The sequence below is a fragment of the Harpia harpyja genome, chromosome 5 (genome assembly GCF_026419915.1).
Source record: "Harpia harpyja isolate bHarHar1 chromosome 5, bHarHar1 primary haplotype, whole genome shotgun sequence".
NCBI classification, from domain to species: domain Eukaryota; kingdom Metazoa; phylum Chordata; class Aves; order Accipitriformes; family Accipitridae; genus Harpia; species Harpia harpyja.
This window is the reverse complement of record NC_068944.1, coordinates 3,938,535-3,955,857: the sequence shown is the minus strand read 5'-3', so window position 1 is coordinate 3,955,857 and position 17,323 is coordinate 3,938,535. Positions and strand designations below refer to the sequence as shown.

Genomic DNA, 17,323 nt, shown 5'->3' with positions numbered 1-17,323 from the left:
ATGTGAATGTCTGTGTAGCGTTCAACATCTCTGTCTTCCCCCTTTGAACTGAAATAAACAGGGATAAAAGGTACGTACTTTTTGTAAACATCGCATATTTAATTCTGACTTCCCGGATCAGTGCAATGACTTCTCACCCTTTTTTCAGTTGCTGTATTAAAACAATGCTGCTCAATTTTAAGCAAATACTAGATTCCACAGTATCTCTAAACACCGGTACTGGAATCCAATGCAAAGTTAAGGAATGTACTTAATGGTGCAGGCTGGGTTAATTTTATACCTGACTTTCCTTATATAAAAAAGATAATGCTGTTTCAAGCAGAAAGTTTGATGAGGATAGGAGCCCCAAAACAAATAATTTGTATCAGAACAAAACTCATTCTAGAAATGACTCATAGATTCCTCTAAAACAGTGACTGGAAAATGAATTTAAGCCTCTTTTACAAGCAATTTTTTTACTAGATTTTTAAACCAGGCTTTCAAAAAAACTTTTGTTTTGAAGGCTATGTGATGTAGAACTGTACAGAATGATAGCAATTTCACTTTCAGAGTGCTAGGACCAGGCAAACACTCTTGAACAAAACTCGAGATATGAAAGATATAGTTTGAAACTCATGGAGACTGCCAACAAAATACATGGGTACTACACATTTGAACAGTTAAAAAGCAGAATGTCTGCCCCTGTCTGTCAAGATCAGTTATTTTAAAAGAAAGCTATAAAACCCCCTGTAATACACATTGTAAAGCAGAAACCGAACACTCATAAATAAGTATGTACCTACTTAGAAATAGTATTAATATCAACAATCACGCTTATATATCATCAATTACAATAGACAAAACTGAAAATATGGAACCAGCTATTCAGCCTCATGTTTCAAATAAATACACTGATTTACAACTATTAAAATTCATGAGGAGATCTATAGGTTACTAAACTAATCCCACCCCTCGTATTTGTTCTCCCACAGCTGGCACGGCCCTCTGACACAGATGAGATACGGTCTACACAGGCCTCACCCTGATCAGGTACATCAATTTCTACCGCTTACAGTAGTTCATTCTTTAACTACTATTAATAATTTTTATTTATTGTTTGTATTTTTATTTATTGTAGATCACAGAGTTTAGTTCTGACATTTTTGCAAAGATCTTGCCATCCTAAGGATGAAAGAATGTATTACTTAAAAGGCATCCAAAAGACACTAGCTATCTTGGCATCTGATGGAGATAACCTTGCAGCTGCCAGAGTTTTAAGCGCTTTATCTCACGTTCTGTTTTCATTCAATAATTAGATTTTTATTAACTGGGTATTGACCTTCTGAAGGCTCAGTACTTTGTGTGAGGACAAACAGACTTTGATACTGAATACCATCGGTGACACATTTACTTTTTCTAAATGCAAAGAATAGTTGCTAAACATGCATCACTAACTGGATTACTCTGCCCCCTTCTCTAACTCCTGAGAGGATCCAGTTACTCAAATCCGAAATAATTAGTTGCAAATTCTAAGTGAAGTTGCTTGCCTTTAAAGCATTTTGTATAGACTTTCTTCTTGTAAGGTTTTTATTTTTTTAAAAGCACAATTTCCATTAACTCCTGCTTTTAGTCAGGCTATAAATACCAGAAGAACAGTCTCCCTCCTGGTATTTTGGCACTTCTGTATCTTTTCATGGCCAGAAAAAGTAAGTGGAGAGACATGAAAATGAAAAATAATGAAAAAACAAAGAAAAGAAGAAGAAAAAGTTAACTGAAGCACCCTATGAATGCCAAACAAAAATTACACACCTTTGGATTCAAATAGTCTCCCATCTAGTATTTTGTTTGCTTACAAACATGTTTATTGCAAAGCAGCATTGCACGTGTTACTAAAACCTGTCTGAAGCTTGTCTCCACGCCTGGGCCTCTGGCAGAGCTCTCTCCCATGTTTTGGCACCTGATGACAGTGTGCTAACTCCTATTTCACTTTTACTGAAGGTGGAATTTAGTATGAAATACCTGACCAGGGACGTTCTGCAGTTAAGTTTAATCCACCGGCCCTGAGTTTATTTGTCTAGGATTCAGGTAGTCTCGACTCAAATCCTATCTCCTCCACAGTCTACTCCTATGAGCCTGACAGATTACTTGGGTGGTGCCTCAGATCCATTTCTGCATAATGACTGTAAGAATTCTTTACTCCCTGCAAGTCGTTATGCAAATAAATCAATAAATCCTTATGAGATGTTTCCATATCTCAAGGGTCAGTCACAGGGTATATTTTTAGGCTGACATGTGATTCCAAAGCCTAATAAAAGAACAAGGCATTATCATGTCTCTCCTCTCTCTTTTTTAAACATCACAAATAATTTTGATCAAGTTGTCTCATTTGAATATTGGATTAAATTCTGATTCAATTATTATCTGCTCCAAAGCCATTTCTCTAACTCAAATCTAAAGCAGATTTTCAATTTTAATAAAATCTAAGCAAAATAAGAGCGCGCACACAGAGAGACACCGTGAGATAAAACAATGTGGGGGGAAAACAAGCCTCTCACCCTGCAACGTCCTCACGCAGTGTCTCCAGCAGAATCCAGGACAACCACCGCCGCGCTACTCGCCATCAAATATTAGTCACACCTGGGCATTACATTATGGTTTACCATTCAGGCTCAGCTGAAGATCCAGATGCAAACAGTGCTGTCTAGTCAAACCATCTTTAAAGAGCCATTTCCTTGGTGCAGTTACCTGAAATTATTTGTCTGCAAGACCGCGTCGGGATCCTCACTCTTTGACCACTGCCTTGACTTTAGGGAGCCAGGAGACACATTTTCCAGCATGAAGGTTGCTAATACTAACAATTCATAAAGAAGGAGGAAGATAGTTGCAGGTTCGTGTTTTAGCCTTAAGGTAATTGCTAGTCAGCTGGTCTGGTTTTGCTACCCTGTGGCTTAATCAGCACTTGAACAAGGTAACAAATCCTTAGGACTCTTTCTTGGTCCTTTTTCAGAGCCCTGCCATGGCCATTCACAGAGGTCAGAAATCAACCCTGTTTGGCTCATAATTTCCAATTATTGCTCTGCATATGCTAGAATTGGTGTGAATACCTTCCACATGCTTATTCACGACCATTAAACTGGAGTATGACTTTTTGTGACGCTGACTCATGGGAATCATATCCTTCTCCTGAGACAGATCCATTCGGTTCAGTGAGACCAGCACAGAGACAGCACCTCTGTAAGAGCCTAATCCTGAGAGAACTGATTTTACGTTAGGGGGTGGATGTTTTAAATAAACTGCCAGGACAAGAAGGAAAACAACATTATCTTTCTATTTGTCTGTTACGGAGTTTTGGGGGGGGGGGGGGTGGGTCTTTTAATTAAATGTACTTAAATAAAATTTTTATCTTATGGATGATACTGCTAGTCTTTGTATGTCTTCTGTTGCCTCAAAGCTGCCATGGCTATAAGACCTGTTTTTCTTCTCCCGCGATTTGAAGCAATTGGCACAGGCTGGTTCATCATGGTGTCAAACTCTCATTTAGCAACAAGATTTTCTAAGCAGCCCTATTCTTTATGTAATTTCTTCTCTTACCTCACTTCTTGTAATCTTCACAGCAAACTCTGCTCATCTACCTTGTATTATTTTTTTTTAATTCAGCTCTCTGTATTAAATAACCTCCTTTCTTGACTGGTTTTTGAAATCTCGGTGGTATCTCATACAGAGAGTTTAATTTTTGTTTCCCCAAATCCATTGGTGCAACGCCTGTAATACTGCTCTGTAAGCTGCTAAAATTAACTTCAGCAATTGTATTCCTTGGAATTTGGACTATCAGAGTGATTCTTAGAACTTCCTTATCCCTTTTTTCCTTTGCACTCATTTTTTGTTATGGCATCTTTGTGAAGGTCACCCTAACCTTATGGGAGAACCAGACAATCCTAATTACATTATTTTTTACTTCTTTCCTAAGTTGAACAGCTCCCCATAATGTTATAAAAACCTTTCTCACAGAAAGATGCCCTCAGTCTTCAAGAACAGAAACAGTATATTTTGAACCCAATTTGTATTTTATGCTTTTAAAATATACGGAACTGACGTCTCTAGAGGCTGGGGTCTGTTGCTTACACACAGAATAAGGACATCAGAGAGGAAAAAAAACCAGCAGAAGCTTCCCATGGCAACTTGCCTTGAAGCTGTCTTTGAACGACCACCTCGGGGGGTGACAGAGCATTTCAGTCTCTGTGGCTCGTTCAATCCTGTGGCTTTCTGAGGAGGCCTCTAATGAACGAATACAACTGTAATGTTGTTTTCTCATATTTAACACCACTCCGATATGTCTGGTAGGCAGGTCACTGAACACCCGCCATGAGGCAATGACTTCCAGTTGGTTACTGTACTTCTAAAAGTCAAATTTTATCTTTAAAAACCTCCACTGTGTAAAGGTCTAGCACAGAATTAAGTCCTCTCTCTGCAGAACATCACAGGAACTCAGTTGGTATGCACTTACCATGTACCTTAGCTTTCTGTAGTCCATTTCAGCTCCCACCGAACAAATTCTTTCCTGCTAGGTCTCAGTCAACTTCAGTCATATCTGGATTTATCAGTCACCCTTCGTATCTTCAACCAACAGATACAAACGTTTCCATCTGTCTTTTGCTGGATGACTCACTGCCTTATTTGTCCTCCCAATTTACAGTTCTGCTGATTACTCTGAGAGTTCAAACTCTTCTACGTCATTAAGATCTAACTAAGCTCTCTGCATACCAGATACAGGCATGCTGCTCTATAATTACAAAAGGTAGAATGGTTCAAATGAACATGTCAAAATGTCTCATTTTCCCATTACAACTATTTCTTGAATTTAACTTAACCTTTTCCATATTCCTCTTTCTGTTTTCTCCTAGTTATAAATGACTTGAGCGTCACTTGCTTTTTACTTCACATTTTTCTGTCTTTTTTTCTGGCAAAAAAATCCCTCGCTCATGAGAACCTTCTACCTGAACCACACGGAATGTTTACAGTGCAATTGCACATCAATCTTTTGGGCTTCTGATTTTGCTAAAAACACGTATCTCAGGTTCACCAAAATCTTTTCTGAATGCTAAGTAAGCCTGACAAGATTTCCAGTTCTGCACTGAAAGCAATGAGACATATGCAACATGATGTACAGTGAAAATCATTCCTTTCAACTGACTTTCGCTTTGGTGTCCATGAATAAATTGAGTACCAAGCTCACAGCAAAAGCCAAAGGATGTGTACGGCAGCCTGAAGATTGAAGGTGGTGAATCAAACCCATCAGATAATAGGGTCTCTTTGCTCTGCAGATAAGAAATGTCACAGCGTCTGCTAATCTAAATCATTGAAGTATGCCTAAAAATCTACTTTCTAATATCTTTATGGAGGACTTGTATTACATTTCTATCTAGAAGATCTTCTGCTCGTTTAACTCACATCATGCACTGACAAGGGCTGGTCTCTGTTCATTTCCTGGAGGTGCCATATTATCAGTCCAGCTGAGCGCATTTTAAACTGCTTCATTTATTCAACATCCAGGTATATCAGAGTGAAACAGTTCAGTTAAGATATTCTCCTTTCACACTTTCAGCACGTCAGCTGAAAGGGATGCTAAACTACTGAACTTTATGTTTATTTTGAAACTGCCTTTTAATCCACTTAAAGAGTCTCATCCAGGTCTTGAAGAACAAACAAGCAAAAGAGCTGGATTCTGTCATGATTAATTGCAATGGAAATCAGTCCCAGCCTAAACATTTACTGAATGCTTAATCTCTGTTAATGTTTATACTGAATATAAAAGCCAGCTCCATGGAAAAATATATAGTATTTTTATTATCATTATCCTGTTTTGTTTTGGGTTTTTTTCCTGCAGCAAGTGCTTCCTTGGGAAAAAGGTACCTGGTAAAAAGCAGAAATAAGACTTTTTGGTGTGTGTGCATGAAGGTAGTGTTGCTAACAGACGAAATATTTTAGCATGGGATAAACCATGGAAAAAGGCAAACATACAGGAGGTTTATTTGATATGCACAAGCCAACTAGGGCAGTCAGCACGTGCAGAACATCAGAACCATGTGGGGAAGTGGGTAGCAGCAGAGGGTGATGCCACAAAGAGGTACGGCACAGTGTATGACGGAAAGTAAGACAGACAATCCAGTGTCAGCTCATTTTCTTTGCTTAGAATCTGGCTCGTCTAACTAGAGCGTCCATTTTGCTTTTGCTCTTGCCACATGCAGAAGGTCCTTTCTTAGTAAGCTGGGGAAAGTGAATATGCTTTCAGCACATGCTAGTTTATAGCAATCACTGCTTATACCAAATGGTTTTGATCACCCACTATGTTAGAACAATTCCACAAAAACAGAAAATCTGTGTGATTTTTCACTCACTGTTGTTGTCTGCTCTTTGTCCTAACATCCCAGAAATGCTAAAAAGATGGATGGAAAGGTAGTCAAAAAGCCACATATGGTGAATGACATTAAATACTAAAATCTTATGTTCTTTGGGTAGTTATCCTTCTCACAGTAATCGCAGTAGTCTCTGCACATAAGGGGAAAAAAAAAAGACCCAGAAAGATTGTCACCTCTTAAACATTGTATTTACTAAAGCGTGAAATCAAATCGCTCAAACTTGGGTGCTGCAGCTCAGCCCTACGGCCACACTACACCGTTGAAAGACCACCTTATAAATGTGCTACCTTTTCTTCCCAGTGGAAGTTAAGCTCCTCTATAACCACTTTGCAGCCAAGCAGCAGTAGACATTTTGTTTTCGGGGCTGCGGAAGGATAGTACACAGCATGAGAGAGAAAGATTTTAAAAGGTGAAATATCTCAAACTACTTTTTGCTTTATGAATAAATTCAGCTACAGATACAACTATTAATCTTTATGCCAGTCCACAGTACCTTACAGCATTTTAAGCAGTCTCCATTTGAGGTCCTGATCTGACTTCTCTAGTTATGAGTAAGTACTGTCAACAGCTCTAAAGCACCATAAACCGCTCTTCTTCTCTTATTGCTAAGGACATTTCAAGTTCCCACTGCATACAACATCGTTTAAACAATAGTAAGAGGAATATACGCCAATCGTAAGTAGACACTCAAGCTACCATGAACTACCAATGCATGTCTGCCTACTAAATGCCTGGTTCCTACACCGATACACATAAATATTTGCACATTTGCTTATTTTGAGGAATTTAATAGCCATATACTCACATGACTTCCTATTTGCTCGTGATCGCTTCCTCTCTCTAGGCACCGCTCGCTGGCTTGGCACTTGGGTGGCAGACTTTACAATGCGATCCATGATCTCATCTGCTGCGTCATCCGTTGCATTAGGTGAATCGTCGTTGCCAGCGTTCCACGAACCAATACGGCCTGGAAAAGTCCAGCAAATGAATTGAGGGAAAAGAAGACAGAAAGTCTCTTGCGCCACTTTGGTTTTGCAGTTGGGTTTTTTGGGGAATTACTGCAGGCAGCTCAGTCATCGGTACTTCAAATTGGCCAAAGGAGAAGACTCTGCCTAATGGAGAATATGTCTAAATAATACCCTAGACTCTCTGCTGTATCAGCAGAGAACCGAGAGCTCAAATGCAATTATAATTTTCTATTCCCTTCAGCCTCAGCATCTTATTCTTGACCATACAACTGGCAAAAGTCTGCTAGAGACTGTCCATAAGCCAAGGATTGCTAGTGTTATGTGACCATGTTTCCCTCCGCTCCTATTACACAGAGACTAGAAGACACAGCGCATGTTTAGAGACTGATGCAAATCAGCAAGACAGGTCCTTTGTACCAAAAGAGAGAAAGAATCAACTTCCGAGCATCTGTATCACAGCCTAGTGCAAAGAAGACGTGAAACGGGCAAAAAGTGTGGTTTGACATGTCTCGTTGTCCCTTTCACAATGAAGAACTCACCTTCTCATCACAAAGCTGTATGTGTCCTGGCATAACTGCGTGTGCTCTGTTATGAGCAGAAAAGCAAGAGTCATTGGCAAGCTGAAAAGCTAAATAAGCAATTTTGGTTAAAACCACAAACAAACAAGTGAGCCATGTCTCCAGACCCAAGGCTCTGGCACTCCTTACTCCACAGAGCTGCGTCAGTCACATCTTTGGGTTCCTCCACTACAGACTACTGTTCCGTGTGCTTTTTGGTTTTAAGTCATGTGAAGCCTAGTATGCAGCGTGAACACTGACAGAGAGTTTTGCAAAAGAGTGGGTGTGGTAGAATCGCAGCTAAAAATCCGCTGGTGACGCCACTCTGTATCACGTCCCCGATGTCAATAAACAACAGCTTTGATTAGCACTTTGCTCTGCTGCTTGTCTCCTGGCTCTCGTCAAGAGCAGTGGTATTACGATAACGCTCCTGACAAGCTTCTGTCTGGCTCAGGCGTCCTCTGCCTCTGCTGTTCTTCAGGGGAACACAAACTGACTCTCATTATCAGGACACACTGCTCGTTAGCATTCAATGGATTACTTCAGCTATTCAGCTTGTTGCAGTGCAGCTTGAATTATTTCATCTTTGTACTTTAGCTAGTTGACTTGCTTCTTAAATTGGGGCTGTGAAATGTCTAAATTAGACAGGATCATGGTTTCAAGCCTTAATGAACTACAGACTTAGCGGTGGATGCTCTGGATGTGCTATCAGTGGTATGAAAAAAGAATCAAGAAAGTGTAAGATATCCAGATGTGAGGGGAAAGAAATACCAGAACAGAAAACTGAAGACTTGAATTTTGGTGCATCACCTTTACTCCAAAACCAACTTCCACGTATCACATGTATGGGAGGGGGCGAGGGGAAGACGAAAGAAACTAAACCGGCGAACCCAGTGTCTGTAAAATGATTTAGCGTGAAGAAAGTAGTTATTGGCTGCTTAAACGAAGAGGTGTACCAACGAATCATGTCTTGGACAAAAACCAAGGCTATCTTATTGCCAAGAACAGTTGTACCACTGAGCTCTTCTGTCAGAGTATCAGGTGTTGGAATCGGCGGATTGGGTCAGATTTTCATTTCCTCCCTGTCAGCTTTCAGCAATCACCCGTGCTGACACTTAGAAACAGCAGAGTGCCGTGGACCTCAGAGAAAGCGGTATCTGTCGGGACAGCAAGGAGATGTGGGGCTGTCCACAGCAGCTTTTTATGCTCCTAGCCTCCACTTAATCCATTACTTTTGCCGTTTAGCAGGGAGGTAGTTAAAAGATTCATCATCTTTTTCCTACCTGTTTTCCTCTCCCCAATCCTTCCTAAAATGCTGCAGAGCCCTTTCACTTCAATTTGAATTGCTACTTTCTACTTGCTTCTATTGAAAATAAAAAGAAAACCACATCATGGATTCCCCAGATGGCCCATTTTGCTTTCAGGATGAGAACAAGAATAAAAATCGGGGTGTTAAGTGGGCAGCCACGTTCACGGTGGGGGGAGAGGTGAGAATTTCTGCAGGCTTGGACTCCAAACGCCCCCAACGCGGGCTGTGATCCACGCGTTAAAACTTCAGGTAAGTTCTTCCACATCCCCGTGCCCCAAATCACCACTTCCAGCATGGAAACACCACTTGGGTCTTCTCCTTCCCCTTCGACCCTTTCTGCCACGGGCGCTGCGCGAGGGGGGCCGTGACCCGCGTTTGGGTCGCCGCGTGGCTACCGCGCCAGAAGAAACGTGGCCAAAAGGAACCGCTGGCACTTACCTCGGCTGGCCCGGCTTCGAGTGCGGACCCCGAGCGCCGTGGTGCTTTCCCCGCTGACGGAGGAGGTCTTCAGCACGGCCTTCATGTTCTCGTGCTCCGCGGCGTCCTCGGCGTACTGCAGCCCCTGGGGCTGGCTCTGGCAGGGGGGGGAGCTGCTGGAGAACTTGCCGGACTGCGGGAGGAAAAACGGATTTGTTGTTTTAACAGAAAACAGCACGGAGGATAGGCCGGGGTCTTTGACCGCGAGTTGCAAGGTGAAAAATGTCCTCCTGGGCTTGGTTTGGAGCGGAGCTATTCCCGAAAGAGCCAGGCAACAGTTGCTCCTCTCCCAGAGCGTGCACCCTGAGCAGAAATAAACTGGAAACAGGGCGACAGCAGGGAGCAGGCACAACCGGAGGAAAACCAGATGCATTAGCTCAAGCTTTTATCATTTTGATCCTCTCTCTGAGAGTATAAGGTACAAAGCAAAGACGTGCTTTGAAACCTTTGACCCAGGCTGGGCCTGATCTGGGGTCGGGTACGACACCGAGGGGGACAGCATGAGACCCAACACGAATAAGAAATTGCTTTTTTTCTGTACAATCTCCTTTTAGTAACAAAGCCAAACGGGGAGAGCAGCCTAGGAAGAGAGTCCTTTCCCTCTTGCCTCTCTGCATTGCTGCACAGAAAACTCTCAAACTGCCCTATAACACAAATACCTACAAGTAACCTTAAAATGCATTACCACTAACGCTGAAAAAATCCCTGGTCCCAAAACACCCAGCCAAATTATTTCACGGCCAAAACACAAAAATTGCAGTCAGCAGTTAGAGGAACAAACAAAACCTTACAAGAGATTTAGGAATCTGCCCTCTGCTTCCCCAGCTCCCCCGTGATTTCCCTGTCACCACGACTACGTGAACAACAGCGGCTACGTTAGCTGGGCACGCATAGAGCATGGAGGCAGCAGCTCCACCGGTTACTGAAAACAGCCATCTAGAAACAGATGAAAACAGCAGAAACAGATACTTTCTGGGGAGGAGGAGAAGAGCTTGCATTGCTGGGCTGCTCTCCCTTCCCAGCCTCTGCCTACAAAGGGCTGCGATGTTGGTCTTTGCTCCACTGCTCTCATCTACAGAAAGGCTGAAGCACATTTAAAATACAGTCCCGGCTGCAGAAAAATACCAGCTCTGCCAACAGCAAACAGACATTGACAGACAATAATACCCCTCAGTATTCTCAGTCACATCAACCTAGCATCAGAAACTGAAATACGTTTTCTTTTTCCTTTTAATCTTTCTTACTCCAACCAGTTCAGCACAGATGAAAGAAGGTGTGCTGCATTCTCTTCTTTCTTTGCATAATAAACAACATTAATTATTCACTTGATGGTATTGAGCCAGTCAGTTACAGGGATGCAAGCCTGCAGAGCCTTTCTGTCAAAAAGAAGGTAAATTGAAAGAAAAGACTCAGCCCTACTTTCAGAGTTTTGATTGAGTCCCCGGGGCTGTCAAGACTGCAAATTGAAAATATTTAATCTGGAAATCAATGACAGGATAATTCTATTTTAACATAATGGCTTTTCAGGGTAGGATAGCAAGTTAAATGAGTAGCAAAACAATAATCCCCACAAGGCACTCAGCTAAATATACCAGTGTGAGATTTATTTTTGATAGTGAGAAATTTGTTTTCTTGTTAAAATATTAGCTTGCAACATTTTGATGTGGAAAGTACGCAAGTGCTAGAGTTTCACATGTGAAATTAAAAGACAAAAAACCAGAGAGAAACTTCTATGAAAGTGCATGCCAGTTTTGCATTAAGAATACTCTCTTATACACAATGGGTTGCAAAGCTAATCAATACCATCTCAGAAAAAAAGGATAGTCTTCACATAACTGTTAGTTACTATTCACACAGGTTAGTTACGTGTTGGCATAAACAGGCTAATTCATCTAATTTTCTTTCTGCGCCCCAAGCTATACAGCACAAATCATCACTGGGAGAGAAGGCCTATAGCCAGAAGTTTTATTTCACTTCCTTAATTTTCAGATGTTGCCATAGATTAATGCCCAAACCCCAGCCTCTTGAGCAAATGACTGCCATTATGAAACAGTGAGCATTAAGCCACATTGTTTATGTTCAGCAAATTGAAGAAGGCTCTAATGCTGAACAAAAAAAGCATTGCACAATAGATGCTCCTCAAACCAATAAATTGTTTTATTATGACTATAGCTAGCACATTATAATTCCTAAATTATTTATTCACTCCTTTATTAATTTTTAACATCACCTTCAGGAGCACTTTCTGATAAATACATGAACTACTCCATGGCTCACCTCTACAGTGACTGGAGTATCTTATTTGCAATTCATACAGCAAGGAGAACCATTACAATTTGCTTTACATCTCTATATCCTGATGCTTTTGAACACTTTATAAAATAATACCATTTGGATTTACACAGCTTAATAATGAGTATGAAATTACGGTAATCTGTAGCCCAAGGTAACTGATGATCTCCGTAACGTTCAGATCACTGATGTTTTGGGTAGTGGGGATACTTTGCAGTTTAGTAAACACACATTAAGGAATAGAAATGAGGAAACTTAAAATTCTTAAGGCCTCAGATCAGGATATGCTTATTCAAGAGAGCAGTATGGATATGGTGAAGCTGACTGTAAAAATACATTCTTATGATTGAGCCAAAAAAGCTATGAGAAAAATGTCATGGTTCATAGTTCCCATTGAGCAGATGGAGTCGAGCAGTCCATACTATCTGAGTTAGAAATTAGATGTCACAGCACACCGGGTACATGGGAATGACATGCTCTTTCAGAGAACCATACCTCAGCATCCTCTTCTTCATCGGTCTGCCACCGGCAACAAAGGACAGGGTGGAGAAGGACAAACAGCAAGATTTAGGAAAGACAGTATGGTCAAACCACGACAGAGTAAGAAGTAACCACGGTACTGTTTATGCAATTATAGGAAGACATAAACATACAAAGTGTATAAGGAATTAATTCCTTAGACAATCAGCTTGCTGATTTTTTTTTTTTTTAGTTAATTGTACGTAGAACAGACTGTCACTGTCAGTAGCATATATAAAGATTTCCTGATATTTCTTAGAGAAATGATGAACCCTACCCCTAACCCATCCTATTTCTCTCCCTTGAGTCATGCGGTTGCTTGCCTACTTTTTGCCCTGTGAAAATTGAGAGCACTAGGAAAGACTCCCTTCTCCTTTTTGCAGCTCTGTTCAGCACAGGGAGGTCCTGGCTGCTCTTTCTCCCAGTGCAGAGGTCGGCTTCTTGGCAATTCCTTTTCTCTACACTTCAGTGCTTGTTTTAATTCCTTTTTTAAGCTGGGGCTTTTTAACTTCCAGTTTAACAGAGCACTCAAATCAAATGCTGAGTAGTCTTTGAATAAATGCTTAAAGTTTTTCAGTAGCTGCCCGATATCAGATCCTGGAAATTAGAGAGATGCAATTATCCTTTGTCATTCAGGGCTTTCACCCTCTGTGACAGCAGGCGTGTAAAACTATCTTGACAGTTACACTACGTTAAATGCAAAAGGCATATCAAAATATTGTGGCATATGGAGTGTTCTTAAATTTGGGGCTTTACAGGGAATTAGCAAACTATTTAGAGCTGTGTTCCCAAACGCCTGGGGAATTCTTCATCGGGTCGTAAGATGCCCCACATGGAAGGTTCCCAAAGTAAAACAGAGTTTCTCAAGTATCTGGGTGCCTTGTTTCCATAATTTTCAGTTTGATTGCTCTTGAAGTGCAAACATAGCCCAGAAATTCGATGCATTTTTTTATTTGTGGGTTTTGTTTTGTTTTTTAGATGAAGCATTCCACCAATTCTACTCCCCTCCCTAGTGTTACTAATACATATTTTTGACCTTATCTCCATCTCAGCTATGATTTCTGTCTGGGATTGATACATTCTGTTCCAAAAACATTCATCATTAAAAATGAAAGCCTGATTTACTTTGGCCCTCAGCTTAGTTTCAGCACAATCTCCATAAGAAGATTAGCTGTGAGAGTGGTGAGCAGCACATTAACATTACTTTTTAAGGGTATGTTTTATTCAAAGAGTGAGATGCTTATTTTTCTTTGGACACAGAGGCACTGACAGAAACACAGGCAGATGTTTTGCAGAGGGACCTCAGCAGGTATGTCCCCTTTACATTAAAAAGATCCATTGGGGTTTTTTCCATCCCCCGGGGGGCAAGGAGTCACACCATAAAGCAATTCTTCTGAAGAAGGCCACTGTTCACTTCTTGGCACGAATAGGAAACAGAAAGGAGAAGAATGGGAAGCAAGAGCATACTTGTATTCTAATCCATATGTAGATCTATCTAATAAATAAAAGGCAGGAGGAGTGCAAATTAAGCTAAATAATATGCAAAAGGCACTCGGGGAAAGGTGAAATAGCAGAGTACCCACATTACAAACAGCGTGCTCCAAACAAAAGCGTATTATATTATTACTTTATATCAAGCTGGATTTTTACAGGCGAAGTCCCAGCTGCTGGCCTTCCTGCCCATTTAATCTAGCTAAAAGTGATCTGCTGTGGACTTACTTTAAGGGCAATGTACTCCTCTCTGACTTTGCTCCTCTCCAGTACCCGGGGCACTACCATTGCCCTTCCTCCTGCGCTGGGTGGAGAGGGCTCACACCTAGAACCGCTGTCCTTCTACACTCAGAGCTACTGCAGTGCACGGGAGGAGCGGTTCGTCATCCCCGTCACGTTTCCATGTCTGGAGAGCCGTTTGCCCCCAGCAAATACTGATAACAGGAATCAAAGCAGCACAATAAACAAACTTTTGTTTCACAAGGGAATCTGCTCTCACTCAGGGGTCTAGATTCTGCCTTTTATTTCCTTCTTCATTTCATCATTATAAACACACTGAGAAAGATTAATAAATCAGGAAATTTTTAACATGTAATATTACCAAAAAGCACTGAAAGAATATATGTATACTGAATACCTCTTGCAGACACGAGATGTTAATTTTAAGAAAAAAAAGGCTGCTTGACTCTTCTGTCATCCAATACTGGATGTTGCAGGACTATCTGAGATCCTCCTCCTTCCTTCCCTCCCTCCCTCCCATTCTTCCTTTAGGCTAGCATTTCTATGTGGTGGATTTGCCATTTCAAAATATTATTTCTATTACATAGCAATTTTGGAATTGAAACTCTTAAGCATCGTAAAAAGCAGAGCTTCATAAATCTGGGAGACAGATGCTTATATTACCTACTATTATTAAAAATCATTAAAAAGCTCAGACTTCTATCTATAATTGCATTTCTTCCCTATTTTGCTTGCTTGTTATTTTTAGCGTGCCTGAAATGAGTGCTATCACTGGCTAAAGCCAGATATAAGGTTACAGAGACCAGGCAATTTTCCCCTGCGAAACTGGCAACTCACTGTTCCTCTCCTCTTTTTTTTTTCCTTACCCTCCCCCCTGCCCCCATCTATCTCTCTCTTGCAGACAACATTCACCAAGATTTACACTGGCAGTGTCCAGTCCACTTCAGCTATTAAAGAACATATAAACATAAAGACCTCTGTGCTAAAAGGCTGAAAGGAAGACTGGAAATATTCCCCATCGTGTTTCTTAGCCCTACTCCATGTGAGCAGTGGCTGAAACTGATGCAAGTTCTCCACGCAAAGAGCCAGCAGACTCTCTCCACGCAAAGAGCCAGCACCCCTCTGCCTTCCAAGTCTGCAGGGGGGACCAAGGTTTAAGAGATACGTGCCTTCTCATTTAAGAACTGGGATGGTGCTGGCTTATTCCTTTCCCATTTTTGCTAAAACCCCCTCTTCTTCTGCCTAAACGCAATGTACTGTAAGGTGATAAAAATGAGATCCTGAGGAAACTTTCAAAAGGACAGGGAGGTAAATATCAAATAACCGCACAATCTTTCTAGGTCACCAAAAGCCAAAATTAAAATTCCACATGACTACTTCTTATTAGAATTACTTTCTACAAAGAGTTTCTTTCCAATGTCAAGATCTAAACTTTCTTCTATCAGTGTTTTGTAACTAGTTGAACATACTGTCAATGCATTACTGCGATATCTTCCCTTTCCAATGCCTTCAAATATAAAACACTAAGAAAATCAAGACCAGATACAAACCACAGCCAACACAAGACTACAATAAAACTCCCCTTTTTCATCGTTCTTCACACATAAATATCTTCCATCCTGCTGACTTGGAAACTTGTTTTGAGGTAGATCTGACTTTGAAGTTGTCAAAGGAAGCTGTGACAAATAGTCTGATGCAACTTTAATTCTGTTTTACCATGTACTGCAATCAAATGAACAGTAAACGAGGCCATATTACTGGGCTACAGTTAAAGAGATTTAGTAAGTCCCGAAATAACCATATGGCCACATGAATAACTCCCGTAAAGAACACCTCTATAACGGGAATTTTAAAGAATGTGGCTTTTTACTCCAGCAGGATTTTTGTTTTTAAGCTAATAGGACCATTATATAATTGTAAATTAGCGATAGGCAAAAAGTGCTCCCTTTCTGGGGACCTGCAAGATATTTTTAGGTGGAACACTAGCTGTCAGATGGCATTTAATTCTTGTCAAATCTCAACACTATCTTGAGCTGAACAAGACATCTTCTTCCAATAATACGTTTTTCTGGGAAAGGCCTAGCTGACTCCTTTCTTACATTTTCCGACAACAGCCATCGTCCCTGGCTCTGCTCCTCACCGACTACCTTTCAACCCTGAGCCTTTTCCTGGTTTGAAAGGGTTGCTTCTTTCCGTTCCTGGAACCCAGCTGCCAGTGATCAGATTTCCTTTTCCCCTCGCACTTCCTGCAGGAACAGGACATGGAGAAGCTTTCTGTCCTGCCACAGCCAGTTCTTCTGGACAGATAATACAGAAACACTACATCCTATAGTAGGAAAACAGTAACTCCTTCACGTCTCAGTATTGTTTAAACTAGTAAAAAGTATTGAAGCTATCTGAGGAAATGAAAATTTTAATTTACTAATCTCTTCGGTTAATGCTATCTTTTAGCTCCTCTAGAATATGTCAGGAAAACCAAGAAGCAATTGAAGAAAGTGATCTCAGTTCCCTAGCGGTAGTTTTAAAAATTTGTACGACTATATTATACCCTTTGCATAAAATCAGAGCCTCTTCCTTAACCTGAGGCTAGACCAAAAGGAAAATCTTTTGAGATAATAATACAGGTTTAACATTTTCTCTAGATGGGGCAGATTTCCAAATTTAAAGAGGATATTGCCAGGAAAGATCTACAAATGATTGTGAGTCAATGACTTAAATACAATCTCAATTTAGATCAGTCTCAATACATATATGTATTTTGACCCATGTTGCCTGAGCCATAAAACTGTAATCAGCTTAGGGCTTTTCATGCCAAAGGCAGGGGTAGCTTCATATGCAACGAACCACTTGCATCTAATCGAGACTCCAGATTTGGATTTTGAGACAGCTGGAAACTTTTATTAAGTACTGGCACTTCTTAAAACTTTATTTGGATTGAGTCGAACTACATCAACTTAAAAAAAAAAAAAAATCAAGGGGATTTTAAAGCTTGCTATGCTGAGAAAAATAATCTTATTTTAATTTATTCTATCAGTGTGCAAGCATAGAGTCAAAAAGGTTGCAGGGTAACATCTA

The 17,323-nt window shown here is 40.8% G+C and overlaps 1 protein-coding gene across 11 annotated transcripts in view; it reads right to left on the bottom strand.

Annotated features, from left to right (window-relative positions):
• The window catches only part of FHOD3 (formin homology 2 domain containing 3), a 391,220-nt gene that overhangs the window by 14,063 nt on the left and 359,834 nt on the right, over positions 1-17,323 (bottom strand). For 3 of the 11 annotated variants that reach the window (XM_052787652.1, XM_052787654.1, XM_052787657.1), the window contains 4 exons: positions 12,494-12,517; positions 9,668-9,839; positions 7,201-7,362; positions 6,641-6,759 (listed from right to left, as the gene is read on the bottom strand). In XM_052787652.1, coding sequence (XP_052643612.1) covers positions 6,668-6,759; positions 7,201-7,362; positions 9,668-9,839; positions 12,494-12,517 — 450 coding nt within the window. In that variant the 3' untranslated portion in view covers positions 6,641-6,667. Of the gene's footprint in view, positions 1-6,639; positions 6,760-7,200; positions 7,363-9,667; positions 9,840-12,493; positions 12,518-17,323 lie in introns of those variants that run through there. The other 8 variants (XM_052787649.1, XM_052787651.1, XM_052787659.1 and 5 more) reach the window with 3 other exon arrangements.